Raw genomic sequence first — 27,121 nt, 5'->3', positions numbered from 1 at the left:
AACCCTACAGAGGTGCTGGCTCAGGTAGTGATACAATAACTGAGGGAAAATAATCAAATATTGGTTCCCCAATATACACAATTACCCAAATAAGGAGAACCTTATATCATATAACATGTATCATTTAAAACACACATTTATTTAAGAAAGACACAACTTAATATAAACCCACATATACAGTCATACATTTAAAATATCACAAACGTGAAAATCATATAGGCAGGAAATATTCATAAACAAGATGTAAACATAAACAATATAACATTCAGATGAATCATCCCATATATTGTATTAAAGTGCTTCTAAGTGCAAGTTCTCGTAGCTTTCAGTTTCACAGCTCTCCTCCGTTAAATTCTCATGGCTTTGAGCTTCACAGTTCTCCTTCATTAATCACTGCCATAATGAAATTCACTCGAATACCATCACTACTCCCGACGAAGATCTCCGTTTCACCTGACAAGCAGGCTTCCTCAGGGGAAACGTCTAATATCACTGCAACAATCAAACAACACCATTTAACTCATCCCACATAAAACAAATAACACCATATCGCTTTAACTATAAATCCTTACCATGCGAGTCCAACCAAGGGACACACAAAAATTGTATATCCAAGTCACGAATTTTTTCAAAAATCTTTAATTCACTTGAACTTCATCAAAACTTCATATCCATTCTTCAATATGGTCACAACACTGCAAACCACAAGCGTTATTTTAAATCGTGAAAATTTATCAAAATTTAAAGAAATGAGAGACAGCATACAACCTGAACAAACACTACCACCACATACCTTCAAAAAGTGGAAGTGACATCATCACTTCCTTTCTGCAAGGATCTCCATTCTACACACCTAGTGATTTGCCTACTCTATATATAGTCCTCTGCCACCTGAACTACCAATTAAAGAACTCTAATTAATTCACTCATCAACCATAATCCGATACTACCAATACTAGAGGGAACCACACAATCAACCCGACGCAACAAATCTGGATCGGAGCACTCCAAATAGATCACCAATAAACTCCAACGAAAAATAAACTTCCATCCCTTCACTCATTTAATGAAAGCTCCCCATTCAATTGGGCCGTTGAGTCCATGTGGACTCACAGTATCCCAATTAAAAATATAACGTTGTTCAACCCGTCTTAAAATTGCTGATAAATCACCCCCAAACTGAAGTTTGATCTTTTTAATAATGAAGAATTTTAATTCTTCTATTGAGTGACTATTATCACTCCAGTGCTTGACTAATGGAGCATTCTCAACACCTAACCTAATCCTACTTCTATGTTCCCCGATACGTAATTTAATAGCTCTGGTAGTTTGCCCAATATAAATGAGCTGACATGGGCAGATGATTGCATAAATCACACCATTGGAGGTGCAAGTAAACCTTTCAGGGATCACATAAGGTTGACTCAAATTCGAATGATGAAACACTTTCAATGGTAACACATGCTCACAAACAGAACAAGATCCACACGCAAATTGACCCCATTCAGAATCTACTCCACTATCCAAACTCCCACCAAGCTTTAAATTGTCCCATAAGTTTTTCCGTTTTTTCAAAGAGAAAATAGGTTCATCAACAAAAATATTCAATGGAGATAATACATGCCAATATTTCTTAACAATGTCCTTAATTTGAGCAGCCTTAGTAGAATAAGGAATAGTACAAACTAATCGAGAAAGAGGCTCCTTCTGCGAATTAATCAACAAATTGTCCCTGTTAGAAAACAAGGCACGTTTGTATGCCCTTTTTAAAACAGAATTTGAGTAACCACGGTTCTTAAATCTGGTATTCAATTTTTCAGATTGTATTTTAAATTCATCGGTGGAGGTACATAAACGCCTGTATCTAAGGAACTGTCCCACTGGTATATTATTCTTCAATTGCAGCGGATGAAAGCTACGAGAATGCAAAAGTGTGTTTTTATCCGTGGGTTTCCTGTATACAGTGGTCATTATCTGAAAGTCCTGTAAAAATACCTTCATGTCTAAAAAAGAAACAACATTTTTGTCCATAGTTACTGAGAATTTCAAATTCGGATCACCACAATTAATAACATGAAAAAATTTTTTCAGATCCTCAACTTCCCCTCTCCAAACCATAAAAACGTCATCTATATATCTCCCCCACCAAAGAACCTGTGTGTACCAGTTGGAAGAATAAACTACTCGTTGTTCGAATGCTGCCACATAAAGACATGCTAAGGTCGGCGCAATCGGTGAACCCATAGGGATTCCTTTGATTTGCAGAAAAAATCGAGACTTATATGAAAAATAACTATTTAATAAATAAACTATTTAATAAATAAATAACTATTTAATAGTTATTTTTCATATAAGTCTCGATTTTTTTCTGCAAATCAAAGGAATCCCTATGGGTTCACCGATTGCGCCGACCTTAGCATGTCTTTATGTGGCAGCATTCGAACAACGAGTAGTTTATTCTTCCAACTGGTACACACAGGTTCTTTGGTGGGGGAGATATATAGATGACGTTTTTATGGTTTGGAGAGGGGAAGTTGAGGATCTGAAAAAATTTTTTCATGTTATTAATTGTGGTGATCCGAATTTGAAATTCTCAGTAACTATGGACAAAAATGTTGTTTCTTTTTTAGACATGAAGGTATTTTTACAGGACTTTCAGATAATGACCACTGTATACAGGAAACCCACGGATAAAAACACACTTTTGCATTCTCGTAGCTTTCATCCGCTGCAATTGAAGAATAATATACCAGTGGGACAGTTCCTTAGATACAGGCGTTTATGTACCTCCACCGATGAATTTAAAATACAATCTGAAAAATTGAATACCAGATTTAAGAACCGTGGTTACTCAAATTCTGTTTTAAAAAGGGCATACAAACGTGCCTTGTTTTCTAACAGGGACAATTTGTTGATTAATTCGCAGAAGGAGCCTCTTTCTCGATTAGTTTGTACTATTCCTTATTCTACTAAGGCTGCTCAAATTAAGGACATTGTTAAGAAATATTGGCATGTATTATCTCCATTGAATATTTTTGTTGATGAACCTATTTTCTCTTTGAAAAAACGGAAAAACTTATGGGACAATTTAAAGCTTGGTGGGAGTTTGGATAGTGGAGTAGATTCTGAATGGGGTCAATTTGCGTGTGGATCTTGTTCTGTTTGTGAGCATGTGTTTACCATTGAAAGTGTTTCATCATTCGAATTTGAGTCAACCTTATGTGATCCCTGAAAGGTTTACTTGCACCTCCAATGGTGTGATTTATGCAATCATCTGCCCATGTCAGCTCATTTATATTGGGCAAACTACCAGAGCTATTAAATTACGTATCGGGGAACATAGAAGTAGGATTAGGTTAGGTGTTGAGAATGCTCCATTAGTCAAGCACTGGAGTGATAATAGTCACTCAATAGAAGAATTAAAATTCTTCATTATTAAAAAGATCAAACTTCAGTTTGGGGGTGATTTATCAGCAATTTTAAGACGGGTTGAACAACGTTATATTTTTAATTGGGATACTGTGAGTCCACATGGACTCAACGGCCCAATTGAATGGGGAGCTTTCATTAAATGAGTGAAGGGATGGAAGTTTATTTTTCGTTGGAGTTTATTGGTGATCTATTTGGAGTGCTCCGATCCAGATTTGTTGCGTCGGGTTGATTGTGTGGTTCCCTCTAGTATTGGTAGTATCGGATTATGGTTGATGAGTGAATTAATTAGAGTTCTTTAATTGGTAGTTCAGGTGGCAGAGGACTATATATAGAGTAGGCAAATCACTAGGTGTGTAGAATGGAGATCCTTGCAGAAAGGAAGTGATGATGTCACTTCCACTTTTGAAGGTATGTGGTGGTAGTGTTTGTTCAGGTTGTATGCTGTCTCTCATTTCTTTAAATTTTGATAAATTTCACGATTTAAAATAACGCTTGTGGTTTGCAGTGTTGTGACCATATTGAAGAATGGATATGAAGTTTTGATGAAGTTCAAGTGAATTAAAGATTTTTGAAAAAATTCGTGACTTGGATATACAATTTTTGTGTGTCCCTTGGTTGGACTCGCATGGTAAGGATTTATAGTTAAAGCGATATGGTGTTATTTGTTTTATGTGGGATGAGTTAAATGGTGTTGTTTGATTGTTGCAGTGATATTAGACGTTTCCCCTGAGGAAGCCTGCTTGTCAGGTGAAACGGAGATCTTCGTCGGGAGTAGTGATGGTATTCGAGTGAATTTCATTATGGCAGTGATTAATGAAGGAGAACTGTGAAGCTCAAAGCCATGAGAATTTAACGGAGGAGAGCTGTGAAACTGAAAGCTACGAGAACTTGCACTTAGAAGCACGTTAATACAATATATGGGATGATTCATCTGAATGTTATATTGTTTATGTTTACATCTTGTTTATGAATATTTCCTGCCTATATGATTTTCACGTTTGTGATATTTTAAATGTATGACTGTATATGTGGGTTTATATTAAGTTGTGTCTTTCTTAAATAAATGTGTGTTTTAAATGATACATGTTATATGATATAAGGCTCAGGTAGTGAAGCACCCTGAGCCTCCCAATGAAGGTGTGCTGACCCACTGCTGGGATCAGGCGATAGTTCGCTTTTCTCTTTTATCGGAGGTGGGTCGAGATCACGACAGACCAGTGGATGCTGAAGGTGATAAGGGATGGCTATGTACCAGTGTTCTCGTGACATGTTCATGGTATCTTCCTGCAACTCTCTGCAGAAGAGACAAGCATCGGAGTTTATATTGTCAAGATGCTTCAGCCTGCGGACTGTGGTTCCAGTGCCCACGTCTCAAGTAAATACGGGCTGATATTCCATTTATTTCGTGGTGCCCAAGAAGGAGGGCTCTTTTGGTCCCATCCTGGATCTCAAGGTAGCTAACTATCTTTTGCATATGATTCGTTTTTTGCATGGAAACCTTGCACTCAGTGATAATGGCAGTACAGTTGGGGGAGTTCCTGATGTCTCTGGATCTGTCTGAGGCGTACCTGCATATTCCCATCTGACTAGAACATTGATTTCTGTATTTCGTGGTTTTGGGATGTTGTCATCAGTTTAGAGCGCTACCTTTCGATTTGGCCACCATGCCTAGAACGTTTTCCAAGGTTATGGTGGTGGTGGCAGTGGTGGAGTTGAGAAAAGATGGGATCCTGGTACACCCATACTTGGATGACTGGCTGATTTGGGCCAAGAGTCTGGAAGAGAAACTCCGGGTCTCACGCAAGATGATCTCCCTGTTGCAGGAGCTAAGTTGGGTCATGAACATGGCCAAGAGCAATCTTCAGCCATCTCAGTTTCTAGAGTATCTCTGTGTTCAGTTGGACATGAAACAAGGCAGGGTGTTTCTGCTGGAGGACTGTATTCAGAAGCTGATGGTGCAGGTGCGTCTATTGACAAACACAATATGCCCCGATAGTGTGGTCCTATCTTCATGGTGACTTGGAGGTGGTGCCGTGGGCGAGGACGCATATGTGTTCTCTTCAGCGCACTCTGCTGTCTCGTTGGAACCCACTCTCTCAAGACTATTTGATTTGGCTCCACCTGCCGATGGAGGTCTGCTCTCAACTACAGTGGTGATTTAAAGCAGAGAATCTAAGGGGATTTTCCTAAGATCACCGGACTGGCTAGTACTCACGACAGATGCGAGCCTCCAGGGTTGGGGAGCTCACTATCATGAGCTGGTAGCAAAATGGTGTTGGAACAGAAGAGTCTCTCTGGAACAATTGGCAGGGAGGAACCAAGAAGTCAGCAAGTGTTGCAGGAAATAGCCTAACTTATGGAATAGATGGAAGTGCATCTTCAGGAGATCTCAGCCCTTGCACATTGCAGGAAAATACAATGTAAGAGCAGGCTTTCTCAGCAGACCCAGTCTGGATCCAGGAGAATGGGAATTGTCAAATGAGGCATTTCAACTAATAGTGGATCGCTGGAGCCTTCCTTTTCTGGACCTACTGGCAACTTCTCACAATGCAATTCTGTGGTTCTTCAGTTGCAGGAGAGATCCAAAATCCTTGAGCATCAATGCCCTTATGCAGGAGTGGCCAGAGGTCAAGCTGCTATATGCTTTTTCCCTGTGGCCCATGTTGGGCAGAATGGTTCAGAGGGTCGAGAAATAGGGAGAAGGTGCTTCTGGTGGCACCACACTGGCCCAGGAGACCATGGTATGCAGTTCTGCGATGGCATCTGGTGGACTCTTCCCTCTGGTTCCCGGCACACAGGAATCTGCTACGGCAGGGGCCTGTTTTTCACAAAGATCCGAATTGATTTTCTCTTATGGTATGGCCCTTGCGAGGGTTCAGTTGCTGAAATGTGGATATTCTACTGCGGTGGTTGCCACTTTGCTACAAGCAAGACATTTTTCCAGTTCCTTAGCCTATGTGTGGGTTTGGCTAGTGTTTGAGGCTTGGTGTGAAGATCAAGAGGTTCTTCCTCGTTCAGTTAAGATTCTGCTCATTTTGGAATTTTTGCAGGATGGATTGAGTAAAGGGTTGGACCTTAATGTCTTAAAGGTACAGGTGGCGACTCTTGCCTGTTTCCGCAGTCAGGTGAATGGTGGGCCCTTGTCAACTCGGCCAGGTGTAGCCTGTTTCTTGAAAGGAGTGAAGCAACTTTGTCCTCCCTTGCAGTTACCAGTGCCCTTGTGGAGTCTTGGTTTTGGATCTTTTTACCGGGATCTACTTTTTGACTGATGTGTAACCTTTCTTTGAGGTTACTGACCTTAAAAACAGTGTTTCTTGTGGCAATTTGTTCTGCGTGTCGATTATCCGAACTACAAGCCTGGTCTTGCCAGGAGTCATTCCTACTAGTGACTCCAGGGGTGATACAGCAGTGTACTGTTCCTTCCTTTTTGCCAAAGTGGTCTCTGATTTTCACTTGAATCAGTCTGTTTCCCTGCCGTCTCTGGACAGGGCAAGAGATGGCGAGGAATATCGCCTGTTACAGCCCTTGGATGTCAAAAGGCATATCTTGAGGTTTCTGAGCCTCTCAGAAAGACAGACCAGCAGTTTATTCTCCATGGTGGGAGTAACCATGGTGAGCCGGTGTCGCAGGCTACAATAGCCCGCTGGATTAAGGAGGTAGTCATGGCAGTGTATGTGGATGCTGAGTGGCTGTTGCCTGGTCAGGTTAGGGCTCATTCCACTAGGGCTTAGGCAGTGTCATGGGCCGAAGTTCATTAGATTGTTGTATCCCATCAACATTTGTCAATCTACTGCATGGTCCTCCTTACACACCTTTTCCAGGCATTATCGTCTAGATGTGCAGGCCCAGGAGGATGCAGCCTTTGCACATGCTGTTTTGAATGGTCTGTGGGCAGCCTCCCATCCTGTTCAGGAGTAGCTTTGGTACATCCCACTGGTTTTGGATTCTCCTGTCTGTATGCTAAGAAAGGAAAGAGAAATTACCATATTTTTCACTCCATAAGACACACTTTTTTTCCCCAAAAGTGTGGGGGGGGAATGTCTGTGTGTCTTATGGAGCAAATATAAAAAAAAAAACCTAAAAAACTAACTACAACCCCCCCATTCCCCCCAAGACCTGCCAAAAGTCCCTGGTGGTCCAGCGGGGGTCTGGGAGCGATCTCCTGCACTTGGGCCGTTGGCTGCCAGTAATCAAAATGGCGCCGATGGCCCTTTGCCCTTTCTGTGTGTCAGGGGCTACCGGTGCCATTGGTCAGCCCCTGTGACATAGTAAGGGCAAAGGGCCGTCGGCGCCATTTTGATTACTGGCAGCCGACAGCCCAAGTGCAGGAGATCGCTCCCAGACCCCCGCTGGACCACCAGGGACTTTTGGCAGGTCTTGGGGGGGGGTGGGTTTGTAGTTGAATTTAAAGGGTTGGGTTGAGGTATATTTGGGGGGGATTCCCACAGAAAGAACGATAAAAAAAAATTTTCTGATCTGGGGAGTAGACCGAAAACGAAATTGGGATAAAAAAAATTTTATGCATTCCCCTAATTTGCTTCATCAGACGCCCAGGAACGGTTTAGCACATTTTTTTTTTTTTTTAATTTTCCCCCTCTGAATCCTAGGTGCGTCTTAAGGAGCGAAAAATACGGTACTACTTACCTGATAATTTCCTTTTCCTTAGTACAAACAGGTGAATCCAACTTCTCACCCTTAGCTGCCAAATGGTTGTGCTAAGGTTGTCCTGTGTGGCTGTGTGTTCCAGGGAATACTGCTAAGTATCAATCCAGTGTTTTCCTGTTTGCTGAATGCTGGAATTATCTGTTGTTAATCCAAGTTTTGATAGTTTGTCCATACTTAACTTTTGCAGAGAATTCTGGCGGGCTGATGACACCGCAGGGGTATATATACTGTGATGTCAGCTTTGTTCTGTCTCCATCTGCTGGTAGAGGTTCATAACCTACTGGTTTTGGATTTGCTTGCCTGTACTAAGGAAATTATCAGGTAAGGGAAAAATAACCCTTGCTGTAATTACACAATGTTAGGTTCCATATTAGAAGTTACCACCCAGGAAAAAAATTTAGGCGGCATAGTGGATAATACATTGAAATTGGCTCAGTATGCTGCGGCAGTAAAAAAAAAAAAAAGTTAGGAATTATTAGGAAGGGAATGGTGAATAAAATGGAAAATGTCATAACGCCTCTGTATTGCTCCATGGTGAGACCGCACCTTGAATACTGTGTACAATTCTGGTCACCGCATCTCAAAAAAGATATAGTTGCACTGGAGAAGGTACAGAGAAGGGCAACCAAAATGATAAAGGGGATAGAACAGCTCCTTTATGAGGAAAGGCTAAAGAAGTTAGGACTCTTCAGCTTGGAGAAGAGACGGCTGAGGGGGGTTATGATAGAGGTCATTAAAATCATGAGGCCTAGAACGGGTAGATGTAAATTGGTTACTTACTCTTTCAGATAATAGAAGGACTAGGGGGCACTCCATGAAGTTTAGCAAGTAGCACATTTAAAACTAATCGGAGAAAATTCTTTTTCACTTAACGCACACTTAAGCTCTGGAATTTGTTGCCAGAGGATGTGGTTAGTGCAGTTGGTGTGTAGCTGGGTTTAAAAAAGTTTTGGATAAGTTTTTTAGAGGAGAAATCCATTAACTATTAATCAAGTTGATTAAGGGCATAGCCTCTGCTATTAGTGACATCAATAGCATGGGATCTACTTAGTGTTTGGGTACTTGCTAGGTACTTATAGCTTGCAGACCGATACAGTACAGTGCACTCCGGTGGACTTCCATTGCACAAAGAAGAAATGGATAGAGATTTAATGGATAATATGGAGAAATTACTAATTTAGAACATATATGCCATACTGGGTCAGAGCAAGCACGCGCTAGCTTTACCCCTTATTCAGTAAGGGGTAATAGCGCGTCGAAAACGCGAGTCCAAACCCCCCCCCCTCCCCCCGAAACTAATAGCGCCCGCAACATGCAAATGCATGTTGATGGCCCTATTAGTTATTCCCGCGCGATACAGAAAGTAAAATGTGCAGCCAAGCCACACATTTTACTTTCAGAAATTAGCGCCTACCCAAAGGTAGGTGTTAATTTCTCTAGGCACCGGGAAAGTGCACAGAAAAGTAGTAAAAACTGCTTTTCTGTGCACCCTCCGACTTAATATCATGGTGATATTAAGTCGGAAGTCCCAAAAGTTAAAAATTATCAAAAACAAAAAAATGTTTAAATTGGCTCGCAGGTTGAAAACCGGACGCTCAATTTTGCTGACGTCCGGTTTCCGAACCCATGGCTGTCGGCGGGTTTGAGAACAGACGCCGGCAAAATTGAGCGTCTGCTGTCAAACCCGCTGACAGCCGCCGCTCCTGTCCAAAAAGAGGCACTAAGGACGTGCTAGTGTCCCTAGCGCTTCTTTTTACCACTGACCCTAATTTGAATAATTGTATTTATTGAATCGCGTGCATAGGAGAGTGGCCTGTGCGCGTGCCGGGAGAGCAGGCGCTCGCCCGCTCTCCCGTGATATTTACTATATCGGCCTGTTGGTTTGGCCACTGTTGGAAACAGGATGCTGGGCTTGATGGACCCTTGCTCTGACCCAGTATGGCATATATGTTCTTAACTAGTAACTTCTCCGTATTATCCATTAAATCTCTATCCATTTCTTCTTTGTGCAATGGAAGTCTGTATATTACATCAATATAAATAAATATTCCATTCAGAAGACAGATGAGAGGAAAATTGGAAGGTTTGAACAACAAAAGTAGGAAAACATTTATTTTTTGATTGTTGTTGAAATATGATACTTTGAATTATTGAATGATGACGCATTTTCAGAGCAGTTTTTAATTATTTAAATTTATACTTGTAATAACTAACGGCTCGATCCAGTAAGGCCGCGGTAAAAACAGTGAGGTAGTGTCAGGCGCACCCTTCCTCCCCGCACGCACAGTTCTCTTCACTAACTCCCCGATACTCTCCTCTAATCGCATGCAAATGCATGCCGCGGCTGTGAAGCGTTAGGGAAGGGTTATGCCCGCGCAACCCATTTTACTGTATAGGCGCTGTAACAGCGCCTATACAGTAACCTGGGTGCGCTGGTACCTGTCATTTCAAATGACATTTGAAATGACAGGCACCAGGAAGTGTAAAAAAGTTTAAAAAGTGTAAAAAACAAAAAACCTGTGTGTTATATAAAAAAATAAAACAATTTTAAATACCTGTCGGAGGGCCGTGGGTCCAGGCGGCCGGTGGGCGGCGGGCAGCCATCAGCGGCATCCGGTAGTCCCTTCTCCCTTCCTCCCTCCCTCCCCTGCCTGGATGAGCGCCAAAATCGCACGGGCGGGTCGGCAGCGGGGGGGGGGGGGGCGGCAGCAGGATCCGGGAGCGGCGGGTAGGCAGCAGCGGGGTCCGGGGGGGCAGGGGCAGCGGCAGCGGGGGGGGGGGGGGGGGCAGCAGCAGGGGGGCGGCAGCAGGATCCGGGAGCGGCGGGTAGGCAGCAGCGGGGTCCGGGGGTGGCAGCGAGATCCGGGGAGCCAGCAGCGGCAGCATGTTCGATCGCGCAGGCAGGTAGGTGGCAAAGTAAAGATGGCCGCCTGCACGGGAAAATCGTGCAATTGGCCGCTGAAGACGTGACGTCACACCCCGTGACGCCAAACGTCGTGACGTCACGTCTTCAGCGGCCAATTGCACGATTTTCCCGTGCAGGCGGCCATCTTTACTTTGCCACCTACCTGCCTGCGCGATCGAACATGCTGCCGCTGCTGGCTCCCCGGATCTCGCTGCCACCCCCGGACCCCGCTGCTGCCTACCCGCCGCTCCCGGATCCTGCTGCCGCCCCCCCCCCCCCCCCCCCCCCCCCCCCCCCCGCCCCCCCCGGCCCCCGCTGCTGCCTACCCGCCGCTCCCGGATCCTGCTGCCGCCCCCCCCCCCCCCCCCCGCTGCCGACCCGCCCGTGCGATTTTGGCGCTCATCCAGGCAGGGGAGGGAGGGAGGAAGGGAGAAGGGACTACCGGATGCAGCTGATGGCTGCCCACCGGCCGCCTGGACCCACGGCCCTCCGACAGGTATTTAAAATTGTTTTATTTTTTTATATAACACACAGGTTTTTTGTTTTTTACACTTTTTACACTTACCATAGCAGGCCCGAGCCTTGCTACTTTTTCGTTTGTTTTTTTTTGCCCTGGTCCCGTCCGGTCTCCTGCAGCCCCGTCCGGACGGGGCTGCAGGAGACCGGACGGGACCAGGGCGGGTAAGCAATGTTTTTACCCTACACTACACTACACTAACTCCTACTAGGGGGAGGCGGTAAACTAGCAGGTTAAGGCCGCGGCAGAACAGCGGGTTACGGAGGAGATAATATCAGCGCCCGTTACAGTATCGCAGGGGAATAGCTAATTCCTTCATTATACAGCTTTTTCGTTCATTTACATGCCGGGTGCGGAAAGGGTTATGCGTCTGTTTTCAGAAGCGATACGGACGCGTGAAACTGGACACTCTATCGCCGAACTGCCTTGCGCGCCCGAATTGTGCGCTACGAGCACGTTACAGACGGGCAATCCTCGAGCGGACGATACTGGATCGAGCTGTAAGTGTCCTCCAAAACATAAACAGGACATTTTTCATACTTTTAGCTGATGACTAGAAAATCTTGCTTGGCTGCCCAATTTTTGAAAAGTTGAACCTTATTTGAAACAATTATGGGAATTAAACCAGTGTACATTATTGTTTATAGCATGGTTAAAAGCCACCTAGTATATAAACCGTGTTCAGTGTTGATGCAGTTCTGATTTTTTTTTTTTTGGTTTTGTTTTTGTTTTTTTCTTATCTGTCAGGAATATCGGTGACCTGAATGCCTGCTGTTCTCAAGCTGCTGCTTCATCGGGCTTCAAGAACATATGTCCCAAAGGCGTGGTCATTACAGTCCCTGGTACAGAGTGATCTAGTGCCTTTGAACCGCAGCTTTCCCCCAAACTTCTCCCTCTGCACGGTCCAGTTATTGGGAGGCCAGTTTCTAAAGCGCAGTTGTTGTTGTTGTTGTTTTCCTCTCCTTCTCACCTCTACAAACCGTGCACCCCAGCTAGCCCTTTCCCACACACCCCGCTCCTGGACTCGAGGGATCCGCAGCATCCAAGCAGAAATGGCAGAGCAGAGGTACTGTGTGGACTATGCCAGGCGTTTGGCAGGCTGCAAAAAGTGCAAGGAAAAGATCGTGAAGGGCGCAGTGCGCATCGCAAAGATTGTCCCCAACCCCTTTACTGAGTCTGGGGGGGACATGAAGGAGTGGTACCATGTAAAGTGTATCTTTGAGAAGCTAGAGAAGGCACGAGCCACCACCAAGAAGATTGAACACATCACGGACCTGGAAGGCTGGGAAGAGTTGCAGGATCCTGAGAAGGATGTAATAAATCAGCACATCAAAGGTAGGTGGCTTCTCTTAAGGAGGCTGAAAGCACTGGCCAGCAGTTAAGCCAAACCAGATTGGCGCTATGTGAGCTCCATTGTATCCTATACTGCTCAGACAGTGCATCTCACCTGATCTGTGATCCCCTTTTTTATTCCAGTGCTAAGACCCCAGTATACAGGTCTGCCAGTATGCCCTGTAGCTATCCCCTGCTATTCTGAAACTGTGGACCCCCCAGCACACGGTTCTACTTTTCTGTAACTAAATGTAAAACCTATTTCAGCTGTAGCGTGTGTTGTTTTTTGTTTTTTTTTTATTTGCTTACCCAATACCTTTGAGTTAGTTATGCAGACAGACTCGTCCTGGCTTTTTGACACCCTGCTCCTTTTTCTTGTTTGTAGTTCTGGCTGCCAGTGGAAGAAGCAGTACTACAGGTTTCTGCAGTGCAATTTGATGTAAATTCCAAAGTGAGGTTGACCAAAAGTGTAGTAGAAAAATTGAGCAAAAAAAATATCAATCATAAAATGGATACAGGAGGAGGAAGACGGCCAGATTTATCAGGAGAAACAGGGCAACAGGATGGGCAGGGAGATGACAGCACAGGAAGCAGGTACAAATGGGTAGACCAAGTGGGCCTTATCTACTGATATCTTTCTGTGTCCAAAAATATCCCTTTAAATAGTGGCTCTGAGTCGTCATTTCTCAGACAACAAGCAGGATTAAATCGGCCATAACCAGTGGTTGGTGTCATCTGATGCCGATGCAGACCCAGCATTCAGAGCATGTGCAGGAATTCCACCCACAGTCTCTGCTTTGTGAGCCCTTCAGTTGTCCAAACTACTGCATTGACAGACTCCTAGTTTCTCTCATTTTTTGGTATTTTCACCTTTTGTGCTCAAATTTGCAGGTTTTCTATTGACCCTTGTAGCCTCTCCACTATGATCTCATCTCTCCTCTGCTCTACTACATTTTCTGAGTTAGTTGATGAGGCAGGTTCTTCACACAACACTATACTCCCCACTGCTAGACACTTTTGCCCGCCCCTTATTTGTACAACCTTGGCTCAGCCCCAGAATTTGCTTCCTATGTTCTTGTACTTGCTCTATAGTGTCTCTGACTAAAATGTCATCCGATGCTGAATTCTTACGTGTTCAAATTCATAATGAGCTTTTTACAGTCTGCTATTGCAGTTGTCAAGCGAAACTACTATATCCATCTGACAACTTTCTTGCCTCCAATTCAGTCTCTTTGCCATACTCAATTCCCTCCTCAAACTGCTTTTTGTCTCCCACTCCCTTTTGCTCTCTGCCCAGGCTATGGCTGACTACTTTCATGGTATGGTTCACAAAATTAGTCTTGAGTTTTCAAAAGGTCACCTCCCTCTCCGCATTTTTCTGTTCCCTGCTATCATCATCTCCTCTGAAATCACAGTAGAGAGAACTTCCCATCTTCTCCTTTCCAAACTCACTACTTGTTCTGCTGACCCCATGCCCACCCAGCTCCTCAGCTCTACTTTCCCACGGGTCACCCCTTCCATCTCTCACATCCTGAGTCACTTTCCATTGTAACTGATCCTGCTGCCTTCACTGGACCCTACCTGCCCTGCTAATTATTGTCCTATCTCCCTCCTCCCTTTTATCTAAACTCCTCAAAAGTGCTATTCTAGTCTGCTATCTTGACTTTCTTCTCAAGCCAGGGGACCCCAAATTATGGCCTGAGGGCTAGTCACGGTCCTTGCCTGAATTTCATCCAGCCCCCGGCAGCAATGGTAGAAGGAGTTTGATCCAGCCTGCAGCAGTGATGACAGAAGGAGCTTGATCTGGCTTGCAGTGGCAAGCACGTTCTGTCGCAAGTGCCAGCTCAGCTAAATGAAGTCAGAAGTGCAAGCGGCAGCACATCAGAGCAGTGTGGAAGGGACATGCCGATGCAAGGCCACCACTGATTGGTTGTGTTATATTGCTGGCGTTCGTGTTGCTTGTGCAGCTGGAGCTACTTAGACCATGGATAGGGAGGGAAGCTGCAACACAGCCATAAGGAGTTTTTGGTTACTGTGGAGGGCGGTGCAGATCATGGGGAGAAGGACACTGGTGGTACAAAACCATGGGTTCTGCGGTGCTGCCAGGAAAAACCATATGGATGGTAGTTCCTGGATCACCCAATCATGCCTCCATCTCTTTGGAGCCGTGGAGAGAAAATGTGGACATCATCCCCTAAGGATGCAGGCTTTGGAGGCACAAAGTGCAGAAATCTTTATTATAACCCAAATACCAAGTTCATGTGTCTTGCCCTGGATTAGGGTCTCTAGAGAGGGTGGCTTTGCTTAAACTATTAATCTGGCATGTTGCAAGAGAGTGGAGTTAGAGGAGGGGAGAAGGGGTGGGTGAAAGGGATGAGAAAGGGGAAGAAAGTAGAGGAGGAACAAAAGTACATGGGGGTGTAAGTGAGAGTATATTACATAGACATAAACACCCCATCCCGCTATCCATCCAGCCACAAGATTTTTGCAAAGAGAAGTCTTGCCTTATGTTGGACTCCTTTTTTTTTTTTGTTACTTTTTGCTGAGGATGTATATAGAGGTTAGGCCATATGGATTCGGATTTTTCACCCAGACACAGACTAGTTTGAAGGCCACAGGCCAACCTCTGAGTGAACTCCTGTTTACTGTCTTGCACTGTGAAATGTTTATGAACAGGTAAGAGCCTGTTTATTTAATTATACACTAAGTCTATGATGAGAAAGCAAGCAATTAACTTATACTAAAGCCTGAGAGAGAGAATGAAGGCTACAGCTGTGTCTGAAAGCTGATAAGAACTCAGAGGGAGGGAACACCATTGCTTTCACGATTTGTAGTGTATAAGGAGAGACAGCGAGAGAGAGAGGGGAGAGAGAGCCCTGGACGTGATGGTATGGCTGATACTTTGGAAATGTAAGCTTTTTATATCTACGTAGCAGTTATCTACCATTACATTTTCTGTATGATCTGATTTTATTTGTTGTATCCTTCTATTGCTCAAATAAACTTACTTCCTTACCTGGAACCGTGACATACTGAATCCAAGTTTGTGTGTGGCTCTCTGTGTAGGGGATAAGCTCCTGGGTTCAAGCCCCCAGGAATAATCCCAGTAATTGTGTTTTGTTTATATGGGATAAGCCCCCCAGGTCAGAGCCCCTGGGCAGGATACCAGTGTGCATGGTCTGAAGCCATAACACTTTACCAATTTACTGGATTGGAGAAATTACTTACCTGATAATTTTTGTTTTCCTTAGTGTAGACAGATGGACTCAGGACCAATGGGTATATGCTCCCTAACTTTGGTCTAAGTAACTCCAGCTGCACAAGCAACATGAACTTGGATATGTAAATAAACATGCAGGCAAAGGTGAACCGGTTGATACAGTGTATTTGGATTTTCTGAAGGCATTTGACAAAGTCCTTCATGAGACTCCTCGGGAAACTAGGAGATCATGTGATTGGAGACAGTGTCCTATTGTCGATTGTTTGTCAAAAGTTACCAGAGGGTAGGACTAAATAGTTTTCTAAATGGAGAAAGTTCATTAGTGGAGTGCCCCAGGGGTCTGTATTGGGACCTGTGCTATTTAGCGTATTCATAAGTGATCTGGAGAAAGGAATGACAGATAAGGTGACCAAACTTGCAGATGACACACAATTTTGTTTTGCGTCGTCTAAAAGAAAGCGGATAGCGAAGAGCTGCAGAAGATCCTTGTGAGACTAGGAGACTGAGCGTCTAAATGGCAGATCAATTTAATGTGGACATGCAAAGTAATGCACCTAGGGAAAAATAATCCCAACTACAGGCACATGATTCTGGGTTAAGATTCTCTACCCAGGAAAAAGATCATGGAGTCTTTGTGGACAATAACTTGAAATCTTTGGCTCGGTGTGTGGGAGTGTCAAACATGCAACTTAAATGTAAGGAATTACTTGGAAAGGAATAGAGAATAAAACTGAGAATATCATAATGCCTTTTTATAGATCCATGGCACGACCGCCTCTTGGTATTGAGTGCAGTTTTGGTTGCCACATCTCAAAAAAGACACAGTGGTCATAGAAAAGGTTCAGAGAATGGTGACAAATGATAAAGGGGATGCAAAAGCTCCCTTTTAGAGAGAGGCTAAACAGATTAAGGCTCTTTAGCTTGGAAAGGATGTCTGAAAGGGGACATGATTAAAATTTATAAAATCATGGGTAAATAAGGAATGGTTACACTGGGCAACAATGAAAGTGTTACAGACCTAAAAAGGTCCTACTCTGTAGTATCTTGATGTGCTGAACACGAATATGACCATGAAAAGTTTTTATTGGCGCTCGTTTTGAAGATATTTAATATAGTTCACTTTCTATGTTTAGTCATGTAAATTTATCCAAGACTGTAAATAAGCCGAGAATGATGTAATATTGCATAATACCATCATGCACACATCATCCAGAGTTTATTACATCATTTTCTGATGCAATGCAGTTCTACTGCCATGCTGCTGCTGAGTAAGCTGACGTCAGCAGTGTACTATATGAAGCCCAGTCAGAAAGGGTGAGCATTTGAAATATTCATGCTGGCTGACTACTGCTGGACACTCCGCAGAGATGCTCCCGAACAGGTGTACAAGAGACAAGCAAAGAAATCTAAGACGTGGTCTATGACTTCATTTTTCAAACGGTATTAACCAAAGGTCTCCTACTATTGGCATACAATTCAAAATGTAATTATATTATTGCATATTACAAAAAAATTAGAGCCAATTTTGCATTTTCACAGTCACATTCATGTTTAGCACATGGAAATGTATAAGAATTGACTAATTTCATTTCCGTAACATGACTTTTGTGAAAATTTGTTGCCCAGTGTTATTTACCCTTTCAAATACTAGGACTAGGGGGCATTCTATGGTATACTAGCAACCGGCAGCTTTAAAACAAATTGTAGGATGTATCTTTTCACTCTGCACACAAATCAAGCTGTGGAATCTGTTGCCAGAGGATGTGGTCAAGGCAACAAGCATGTAGCGGGGTTCAAAAGAGAACCGGACAAGTTCCTGAAGGGGAAAGTCAATAAACATTTAGTTTTTAGCCAGGTAGACTTGGGAATACCAGCAATTATTCCTGGATGTGAGAGATAAGAAATAGATGAACTGTTGGGGATCTGCCAGGCACTTGTGGCCTGGACTGGCCACTGTCCGAGACAGGATGCTGGGCTTCATGGCACTTCTTATGTTCTCCCTATTGGAGAATGTAGGGAGATGCAAGGGGCAAGGTTTCTAAGTTTGAAGAAATAAAGAAATCTTACTGAATTCTATTTGCTACTCCCCTGGGAACTCTGCCCCTTCCTCTCTCCTTTCCCAGCATTTCAAATCATTGAAAGGGCCAGACATGGTCCCCACCTCAAACTCTTCTTGGTAAACATAGAAACATAGAAGTGACGGCAGAAGAAGACCAAACGGCCCATCCAGTCTGCCCAGCAAGCTTTCACACCTATTTGTTTTCATACTTATCTGTTACTCTGACCGCTGAGGTCTGGGCCCTTATTGGTAACTTTTTGGTTCCAATTCCCTTCCATCGATGCAGACAGCAGTGCTGGAGCTGCATCTAAGTGAAGTATCTAGCTAATTGGTTTGGAGTAGTAACTGCCTTAATAAGCAAGCTACTCCCATTTGTTTACCCTGCCTGTGCAATTCAGTCCTTGTTGGTTGTCTGAATATAAATCCTCTTTACTTCATTCCCCCCTGTTGTTGAAGCAGTGAGCTGCGCTGGATATGTATTCCAAGTGATGTATCATGCTTAATTGATTCGGGGTAGTAGCCGCCGTAACAAGCAAACTACACCCATGCTTATTTGTTTACCCAGACTATGTAATTCATTCCTTGTTGGTTGATGCTGAATATAAATCATCTTTTCTTCATTCTCTCTGCCGTTGAAGCAGAGAGCTATGCTGGATGTGCATTGAAAGTGAAGTATCAGGCTTATTTGGTTTGGGGTAGTAACCGCCGTAACAAGCAAGCTACTCCCCTGCTTTTTTGTGGATGCAAATCCTTTTTTCCACATTTCCTCTTGCCGTTGAAGCATAGAGCAATGTTGGAGTTGCATTAACTGTGTGTATGTTTATTGAATAAGGATATTAATCTCCAGGTAGTAGCTGTCATTCCCGCAAGCAAGCCACCCCTTGCCTCTTCTTTTCATTCACATCCTCTAGACTTTATGGATCCACAGTGTTTTGGTCTTCACCACTTCCTCCGGAAGGGCATTCCAGACATCCACCACCCTTTCCGTGAAGAAATACTTTCTGACATTGGTTCTGAGTCTTCCTCCCTGGAGTTTTTAATCGTGACCCCTGGTTCTGCTGATTTTTTTTGCAACGGAAAAGGTTTGTCGTTGTCTTTGGATCATTAAAACCTTTCAAGTATCTGAAAGTTTGAATCATATCACCCCTGCTCCTCCTTTCCTCCAGGGTGTACATATTTAGATTCTTCAATCTCTCCTCATAAGTCATTCGATGAAGACCATCCACCTTTTTGGTCGCCCTTCTCTGGACCGCCTCCATCCTGTCTCTGTCCCTTCAGAGATACAGTCTCCAGAACTGAACACAGTACTCCAGGTGAGGCCTCACCAAGGACCTGTACAAGGGGATTATCACTTCCCTTTTCTTACTCGATATTCCTCTCTCTATGCAGCCCAGCATTCTTCTGGCTTTAGCTATCGCCTTGTCACATTGTTTCGCCGACTTCAGATTATTAGACATTATCACCCCAAGGTCTCTCTCCTGCTCCGTGCACATCAGCCTTCCCCCCCCCTCCCATCGAATACAGTTCATTCGGATTTCCACACCCCATGTGCATGACTCTGCATTTCTTGGCATTGAATCTCAGCTGCCATATCTTCGACCATTCCTCCAGCTTCCTTAAATCCTGTCTCATTCTCTCCACTCCTTCTGGCATGTCCACTCTGTTGCAGATCTTAGTGTCATCCGCAAAAAGACAAACCTTACCTTCTATCCCATCCGCAATGTCGCTCACAAAGATATTGAACAGGACCGGTCCCAACACCGATCCTTGCAGCACTCCGCTTAACACTGCTCTCTTCAGAGTAAGTTCCATTTACCATCACACATTGTTTTCTGTCCGTCAACCAGTTTGCAATCCATGTCACCACCTCGGCACTCACCTCTAAGCTTCTCATTTTATTCACCAGTCTTCTGTGCGGGACCGTATCAAAAGCCTTGCTGAAATCCAAGTAGATGACATCGAGTGCTCTTCCTTGATCCAATTCCTTGGTTACCCAGTCAAAAAAGTCTATCAGATTTGTCTGACAGGATCTTCCCCTGGTGAATCCATGCTGCCTCTAGTCCAGCAATTCTCGCGACTGTAGATAGTTCACTATTCTTTCTTTCAACAGTGATTCCATTACTTTTCCCACCACGGAGGTGAGGCTGACCGGTCTGTAGTTATCAGCCTCTTCTCTGTTCCACTCTTGTGAAGTGGGACAACCACCGCTCTTCTCCAATCACTCAGCACCACTCCCGTTTTTAAGGATCTATTGAACAGGTCACACAACGGACCTGCCAGCACATCTCTAAGCTCCCTCAGTATCCTGGGATGAACCTCATCAGGCCCCATGGCTTTGTCCACTTTCAGTTTCCACAGCTCTTCCCATACATTCTCTACTGTAAATGGAGTTACATCTACTCCATTCCCCTCCAGTATCTTGTTAACTAGCGATGGTCCTTCTCCAGGGTCCTCTTTAGTGAACACCGAACTGAAGTATTTGTTTAATATTTCTGCCATTTCTTCGTCTCTCTCCACACATTGATCCTTTTCATCTTTCAATTTCACTATACCACTTTGGACTTTTCTCCTTTCACTGATGTATCTGAAAAATATTTTGTCACCTCTCTTTACCTCCTTGGCAATCCTTTCTTCCACTTGACTTTTTGCTGTCTTGATTACTTTCTTTGTCTCCGTCAGTTCTACCAGATATTCTTCCTTGTTATCCTCCCTTTGGGATCTTTTATATTTCTTGAGCGCTGTTCTTTTAGCCTTTATTTTGTCAGCCACCTCCTTTGAGAACCAGATAGAAAAGTAAAGAAAAGAAAAAGAAAAATGAAACCTAACATATAGATTAGTTGCCTTGGTAATTGCTCCTTTTAGTTTGGTCCATTGTTGTTCCATGTCTATCTCGTTCTCCCAGCCTACTAGTTCTTCCTCCAGATACTTCCCCATTTCATCAGTCTGTGTTTTTGAACTGCAAAACTTGGGTCTTTGTGCTTCTTTTCCGTATCCTTTTTGTGATATTAAACCATACCGTATGATAATCACTGGTGCTGAGGTGGGCGCCCACCTGCACATCAGAGACATTATCTCCATTAGTGAGCACTAAATCGAGTATAGCCCCCTCTCTTGTGGGTTCCATTACCATTTGTTTGAACAAAGCTCCTTGCTTGGCATCCACTATTTCTTTACTATTGTTAGATTCTGCAGATGGGATTCTCCAGTCTACATCCAGCAAATTCAAGTCTTCAACGATCACCACTTCTCCCTTCTTTCCCATCTTTTGGATGTCTTCAACCAGATCTCTGTCCAGCTCATCCTTTTGGTTTGGAGGCCTGTAAACCACTCCAATAAAAATGGATGCCCCATCTTTTTTTAGGTTAGCCCATAAAGCTGCTTCATTGCCCCATATTCCTTGCAGCTCAGATGCTTGGATATTGTTTCTGACATAAAGAGCCACTCCTCCCCCTTTCTTATCCACTCTGTCCTTCCTTAACAAGTTATAGCCCGGTATTGCTGTATCCCAATCATGTGATTCCGTGAACCATGTCTCTGTGACAGCAATAACGTCCAAGTCCGCCTCCTCCATTAGGGCTTGCAGATCTGGGATTTTATTGCCCAAACTACGAGCATTTGTGCACATAGCTTTCCAGATTTCATCATTCAGGTTACTGTTGTTCCTGGACTCCTTTTGTGACTTTAGTTGAGTTTTTATTATCCACTTCACCCTTTCCCTTCGCAAGATTAGTGCCTCTGATGTCAGATTCATCCAGCACAATAAGCTTTTTCCTTTGGTTACTGATCTGGAATTTCTGTATGCATTGGGTTTCTTCTCTTTTCAGACAACACTTCAATCTTTTTCTCAAGAACATCTTCAGTATTTAATACAGAGAAGGCGTTTTGTACTTGCTGCACTTGATACAGTGTGTGTGTCTGCATCACAGGTCTAAATCTACTAGAGCCCACTGTAATCCTGTTGTTTTTTTGAGTTCATTAATGCCCTGTGTGAGTGGTGGGGTAGACTTGTGTGCTGCACAGCTGTCAAGAATGGGTGTCTATGAGTCACAGGTCTTATCCTACCTGAGCCCACTGTAAATCTCTTTTTGCTTGACTTTTGGTTTTTCTGTGGTAATGGGGAATTAATTCCTGAATAATATAGAGTGGGTGAGACTTTCTTCATTGAAGCTAATTTAGCTTTAACTTGAGCCAACTCCTTTTTCAAGGAAGAGTTCTGAGCAAATGGGGCAAGCACTTAGTTTCCAGATAATTTCCTTCAGAATAAAGGCTCCACATTAGTTACATTGGATAATCCTCATTTTGGCAAATGTATTTGGAGGATAACACCTAAGGGATTACCAAATTACTAATTTATCTAGTTGCCAATTATGTATTCAGGCAGACTGTATCAGAAAAACAAACCTGCGGGCGGGTAGAGGGGCAGGAGGTCGGCGCTAATTTCTTCTGGTGCCGGGAAAGTGCACAGAAAAGCAGTAAAAACTGCTTTTCTGTGCACCCTCCGACTTAATATCATAGCGATATTAAGTCGGAGGTCCCGAAAAGTAAAAAAAAATAAATTTGAATTCGGCCTGCGGCTGTCGGGCCAAAAATCAGACGCTCAATTTTGCCGGCGTCCAGTTTCCGAGCCTGTGGCTGTCAGCGGGCTTGAGAACAGACGCCGGCAAAATTGAGCGTCGGCTGTCAAACCTGCTGACAGCGTCCCTAGCGCCTCCTTTTCCCCGTTTTTACTGCGTCACCTAATTTAAATACAGAATCGCGCTCACTGGCGAAGGGCCGGCGCGTGCGTCGGGAGAGCAGGCGTTCGTCCGCTCTCCCGCGGACTTTACTGAATCGGCCTGAGACTGAGGAGATTTGTTTCCTGCACGGGAACTCGCACGCAGCCGCACAGAGCAAAGCTCTGATTCCTCCTTAGAAAGCTCCGCCTCCCGGGCCCTGATTGACAGTTCCCATGACAGCAAGGCTAATTCATCCTGCTATCTACGGAAACACCGTTTACGGTAAGCAAACTTGCTTTTACCAAAAAAAAAAAAATTCCTTGCCCAGTCTGAGAGAGGGGCTAAGAATGCTGTAATAATTTAAGTGGAAGGCCAACATACAAAGTCAAAGCAGGATATCATAGAGATGTGGATAGGAGCTGCAAGATCTTATTTACTGAAATGTGGTTTTAAGTGACAAATGGAATGAAGATGAAAATGGTTCTCTTAGAGTCTTGCGATTTAGATTACTGTCTATAAAAGCCCCTAAGTTGTGAATGTCATTTTTCAGTGGTTACCTATATCCATTTATTGATGATTGACTAATTTAGATGCTGGGCAAAAAGGACCACGGTCATGGGGTTAAGTGTGAGTTTATTGGCAACTTCCCCACCCCCAGATGGCCGTTCCACAACTAATATTTTCTGCAGTAGTGCAAGCGTGTGTATTGAGTGAGGCATACAGCTTATATATCATGTAATTGTACACTGCAATATATGAAATCTAATGTGAAATTGCAAGCTGAATTTTCTAATAACAGCTAATGGTATGGATGCAAGGGTAAAGCTAAAGGTCAAGTAGTGTTTGCAGTGTTATAACGGGTAAGAAGAATGGGTAGATTGGATGAGCCTTTTTTTTGTTTCATTGAGATCTTTTGCTTATCTTTTTTTTTTGTCCATTTTTCTCCCTCCATCTTCAAACCCTGTATCTCTCAGATGGCGTACCTAGGCATCACTTATGTAACTTTAGCATGCTTGAGGTATATCTCCTTTTGAGGTTTATCCTCTGCCTGTAGGGCCACTACTATAGCTGCAGCTATCTTCTCTTATCCTCCAGGATTGAGTGCACCATGTATGTGGTACACACAGGCCCATTCAGCCTCAGATGGACAAGATAACTGAACCTGGATCTCCCATGCCTCAACATTAAATAAAGATTTTTGTAAAAACTATCTTTAATTTCTTGTTTTCTGCAGAACTCTCTGCCAAGGTGGAAAGCACACCAAAGAAAAAGGCTACAGTGCAGACAAAGCTTTCTCCTTCTGGGACGCTGACCTCCCCACAGAAAATAACAGCAACCACACCCAGCCCCTCTCCTAAGAAGTTTTCTGGCTTCACAGGTGAGAGAATTGTGCAGTAGCATTAGTATATGCTCTGTTCTCTTGGTGGCACTATGTAGTGAATGTGTGCTGATTTGTAATATAATCTGTTCAGTAGAGACTGTCAATAGCCTAATTATTTCTCTGGATGGCTCTTTCTGTTTCTGCAAGCTTAGGGTGCGTGAGCAGTAGGGTAAAAGTATGAGGAGGAGCTGGCGCCAAGCACTTGTGCAGAGAGAAGACCGGCAAGAAAAGATGCCACCATAGTTTCTGCTCAGGTAGGAGATGAGGTAGAAAGGGGTACTAGCACTGGTGTTGCATAAGCAGTGAAGTGATGGGAAGAAGAAAAGCCAGCACCGGACATTTGCACAAGGAAGAGAGGAGATAGGGCCAGACTCGCAGTGGTGAAGAGACATTGGCATGGGGTGACTGAGGAAGCAAGGAGGGCAGGCCAGGGGTAATACTGGCAGTGGTCTTTCAGAGAGGAGGCATGGCCTCCGGACTCTTGAGCAACCCAGCCAATAGGAAAAGGAGGCCCTGGAAGGGAATGGGAAAGAAGATTGCTGGCACTGGTTGCTTCAGTAGTGAGGAGGTGAGAATGGGTCTTCCCATTAATGGACTGCCGAACAGTGAAGCAGCATTAGCACTGTTGGCCTGAACAACAGTAGAAGGGGAAGGGGCAGCTAGCTGGGTAAGTCTGTAGCTCTGTCTGTGAAAGTAGCTATTTCTTTTTAACCCCTAATATATGGACACTGTACATCTTTCTTAGTGTCCAGACAGATGAATCCAGTACTAGTGGGTTATGCATCTCTACCAGCAGATGGAGACAGAGCAAACTGACATCCAGTATATATACTCTTGCAGTGACAACAGCCTGCCGGTATTCTCCATCTCCAGCAGATGGTGGATGTGCATCTCCCTACTGGGGATTGCTTCAGATCTTAGAAGGAGAATTTAGAAGAATGTAAAAAAGGAAAATTGATTGCCCCGCTCTCCTGCGGTGATACCAGTTCCCTGTACATACCTGGAGCAGTCCAAACCATGGGTTATGCCTCCCTTCCAGCAGATGGAGACAGAGAAAATCTTGAAAGGCACCCTCACTTAACCTGGTGTGCCTCCTGCATCCCTTCAGTATTTCTCTGTCTCCAGCACATGGAGGTCGTGCAAACCCTGCAGCCTTGCCCTGTTTCTGGGGTGTAGGCTATCCCTTAAATTTATCTAAAAGAAACTAGCTATAAGTTCTGAATCAAGCAAGTTTAAAAAATAAAAGACAGTTCTTCTGCAAAGGGGAGTATTGCCCAATCCTCCCAGGGGGTTGTTAGATCCTGCGGGGGTCCTCTCTGGTAGCAGGTTAAAGGAGCTGGGGTTGGTAAACCCACGTGGCTCCAGTCAGGTAAGAAGCTGAGGAAGCGATTACTGGTGGTCCATTCCCTCTCTTACCCCGTGTTGATTTTGACTTAATTTTTCAAAAATTTCAATCTTTTTTGTTTTTTGGTCAGCTGCAATCCAGAACCCCTCCCCATCGGAATTGCCATGTTTTTTACTAATTACGCAGTGTTTTTCACTTTTTGGGGCTGTTCCCCCCCCCCCCCCCCGATGCCACAGCCATCTTTGTGGCATGTGGTGAATCCACCACACGGCTTTCTAGGGCTGGTATTTGCTCCCGCTGCTTACCTGGTGGGGAAGGCAGTGCCTTTTCAGGGTCTGCAGCATTGCCAGAGCCTCAAGGGGCTCCCAAACGCCCTGCTCAACGAGATTTCAGTGCTGACCCTTTTTCCCTCAGTGCAGGCACATCAGTCATCTTAAGCACCTTTGCAGAAGCTCAGGCAAGGGCTATGGGGGAGGGGCTGCATCCCCCAGCGCTGTCACCGGTCTCTGCCAGTCCTGATGAATCTTTAGATCAGGACCAGGGTTTTTTACAAGGGGGACAGGATGTTGATCCTGATTCTTTTTCTTTAGATTTTGTCCTCCTTATGCACAAAGCATTTTTGGCTTCTAGGTCTCCGTAAGGTGCTGCTTTGCCTGTGAGACCTGCGCAGAGACCGGCTCCCAAGGTAGCCAAGCGCACTGATGGACCCACGTCTTTACGGGTAACAAAGTTAAAAGGCATTCTGGCTTCAGATGGCTCAGCCGCCCCAGTGGTTCCGGGGAAGTGCGGCTGCTGGTGCAGTGGCCTCTCCTCCGATCGGATGAGGATCAGGGACAACAGACTCTCTTGGATGGAGAGGACCCTAAAGTGGTTCATCTGTTTCAGAGAGAGGAATTGGAGCCTCTCGTTCCTGCAGTTCTTACTGTGCTCGGGGTGGAGCTCCCCCCGCTTGCTCTGCCGCAGGACTCTGTGGATCCAGTCCTGGCAAGATTACGAACGCCGACCCGGGTTTTTCCGGTCCATACCATGCTGCAGCAGCTGATGACCAGGGAGTGGGATGCTCCGGATGCTGGTCTGAGGGTTGGACGAGACATGGATAAGCTTTATCCCTTAGTGGATGACTTTTTGGAGCTACTGCGGTCTCCTAAGGTAGACGTTTCGACAGTTGTCAAACGAACCACGATCCCAGTAGCAGGCTCGGCGGCTCTCAAGGACCTGCAGGACCGCAAGCTGGAAGTGCTGCTCAAATGCTTTTTTGAGGTGTCGGCCCTGGGTATCCAGGCAGTGGTGTGTAGTAGTTATATGCTGCGTGTGAGCCTGCGCTGGGTACAGCAGTTACTGACGTCTAGAGATGATCTCCCTCCGGGTGAGTCAGAACAGGCGCCGCATTTGGAAGCTGCGGTGGCATATGGGGGCGGATGCGCTTTATGACCTGCTCCGCACTTCCTCTCGTACTCTGTCATCAGCAGTATTGGCACGGAGGCTTTTGTGGCTCCGAAACTGGTCAGCGGATGTTTCTTCCAAGACGCAGCTTGGTGCTATGCCGTTTA

General features: G+C 44.6%; 1 protein-coding gene across 1 annotated transcript in view; it reads left to right on the top strand.

Annotated features, from left to right (window-relative positions):
* The window catches only part of LOC115082294 (DNA ligase 3-like), an 87,489-nt gene that overhangs the window by 14,814 nt on the left and 45,554 nt on the right, over nt 1-27,121 (top strand). The window contains exons 2-3 of the mRNA XM_029586523.1: nt 12,267-12,854; nt 24,080-24,223. Coding sequence (XP_029442383.1) covers nt 12,284-12,854; nt 24,080-24,223 — 715 coding nt within the window. The 5' untranslated portion in view covers nt 12,267-12,283. The remainder of the gene's footprint in view (nt 1-12,266; nt 12,855-24,079; nt 24,224-27,121) is intronic.

Source organism: Rhinatrema bivittatum, unplaced genomic scaffold (genome assembly GCF_901001135.1).
Source record: "Rhinatrema bivittatum unplaced genomic scaffold, aRhiBiv1.1, whole genome shotgun sequence".
NCBI classification, from domain to species: Eukaryota; Metazoa; Chordata; class Amphibia; order Gymnophiona; family Rhinatrematidae; genus Rhinatrema; species Rhinatrema bivittatum.
Note: the sequence above shows the minus strand (reverse complement) of the source record. Positions and strands in the feature narration are given on the sequence as shown.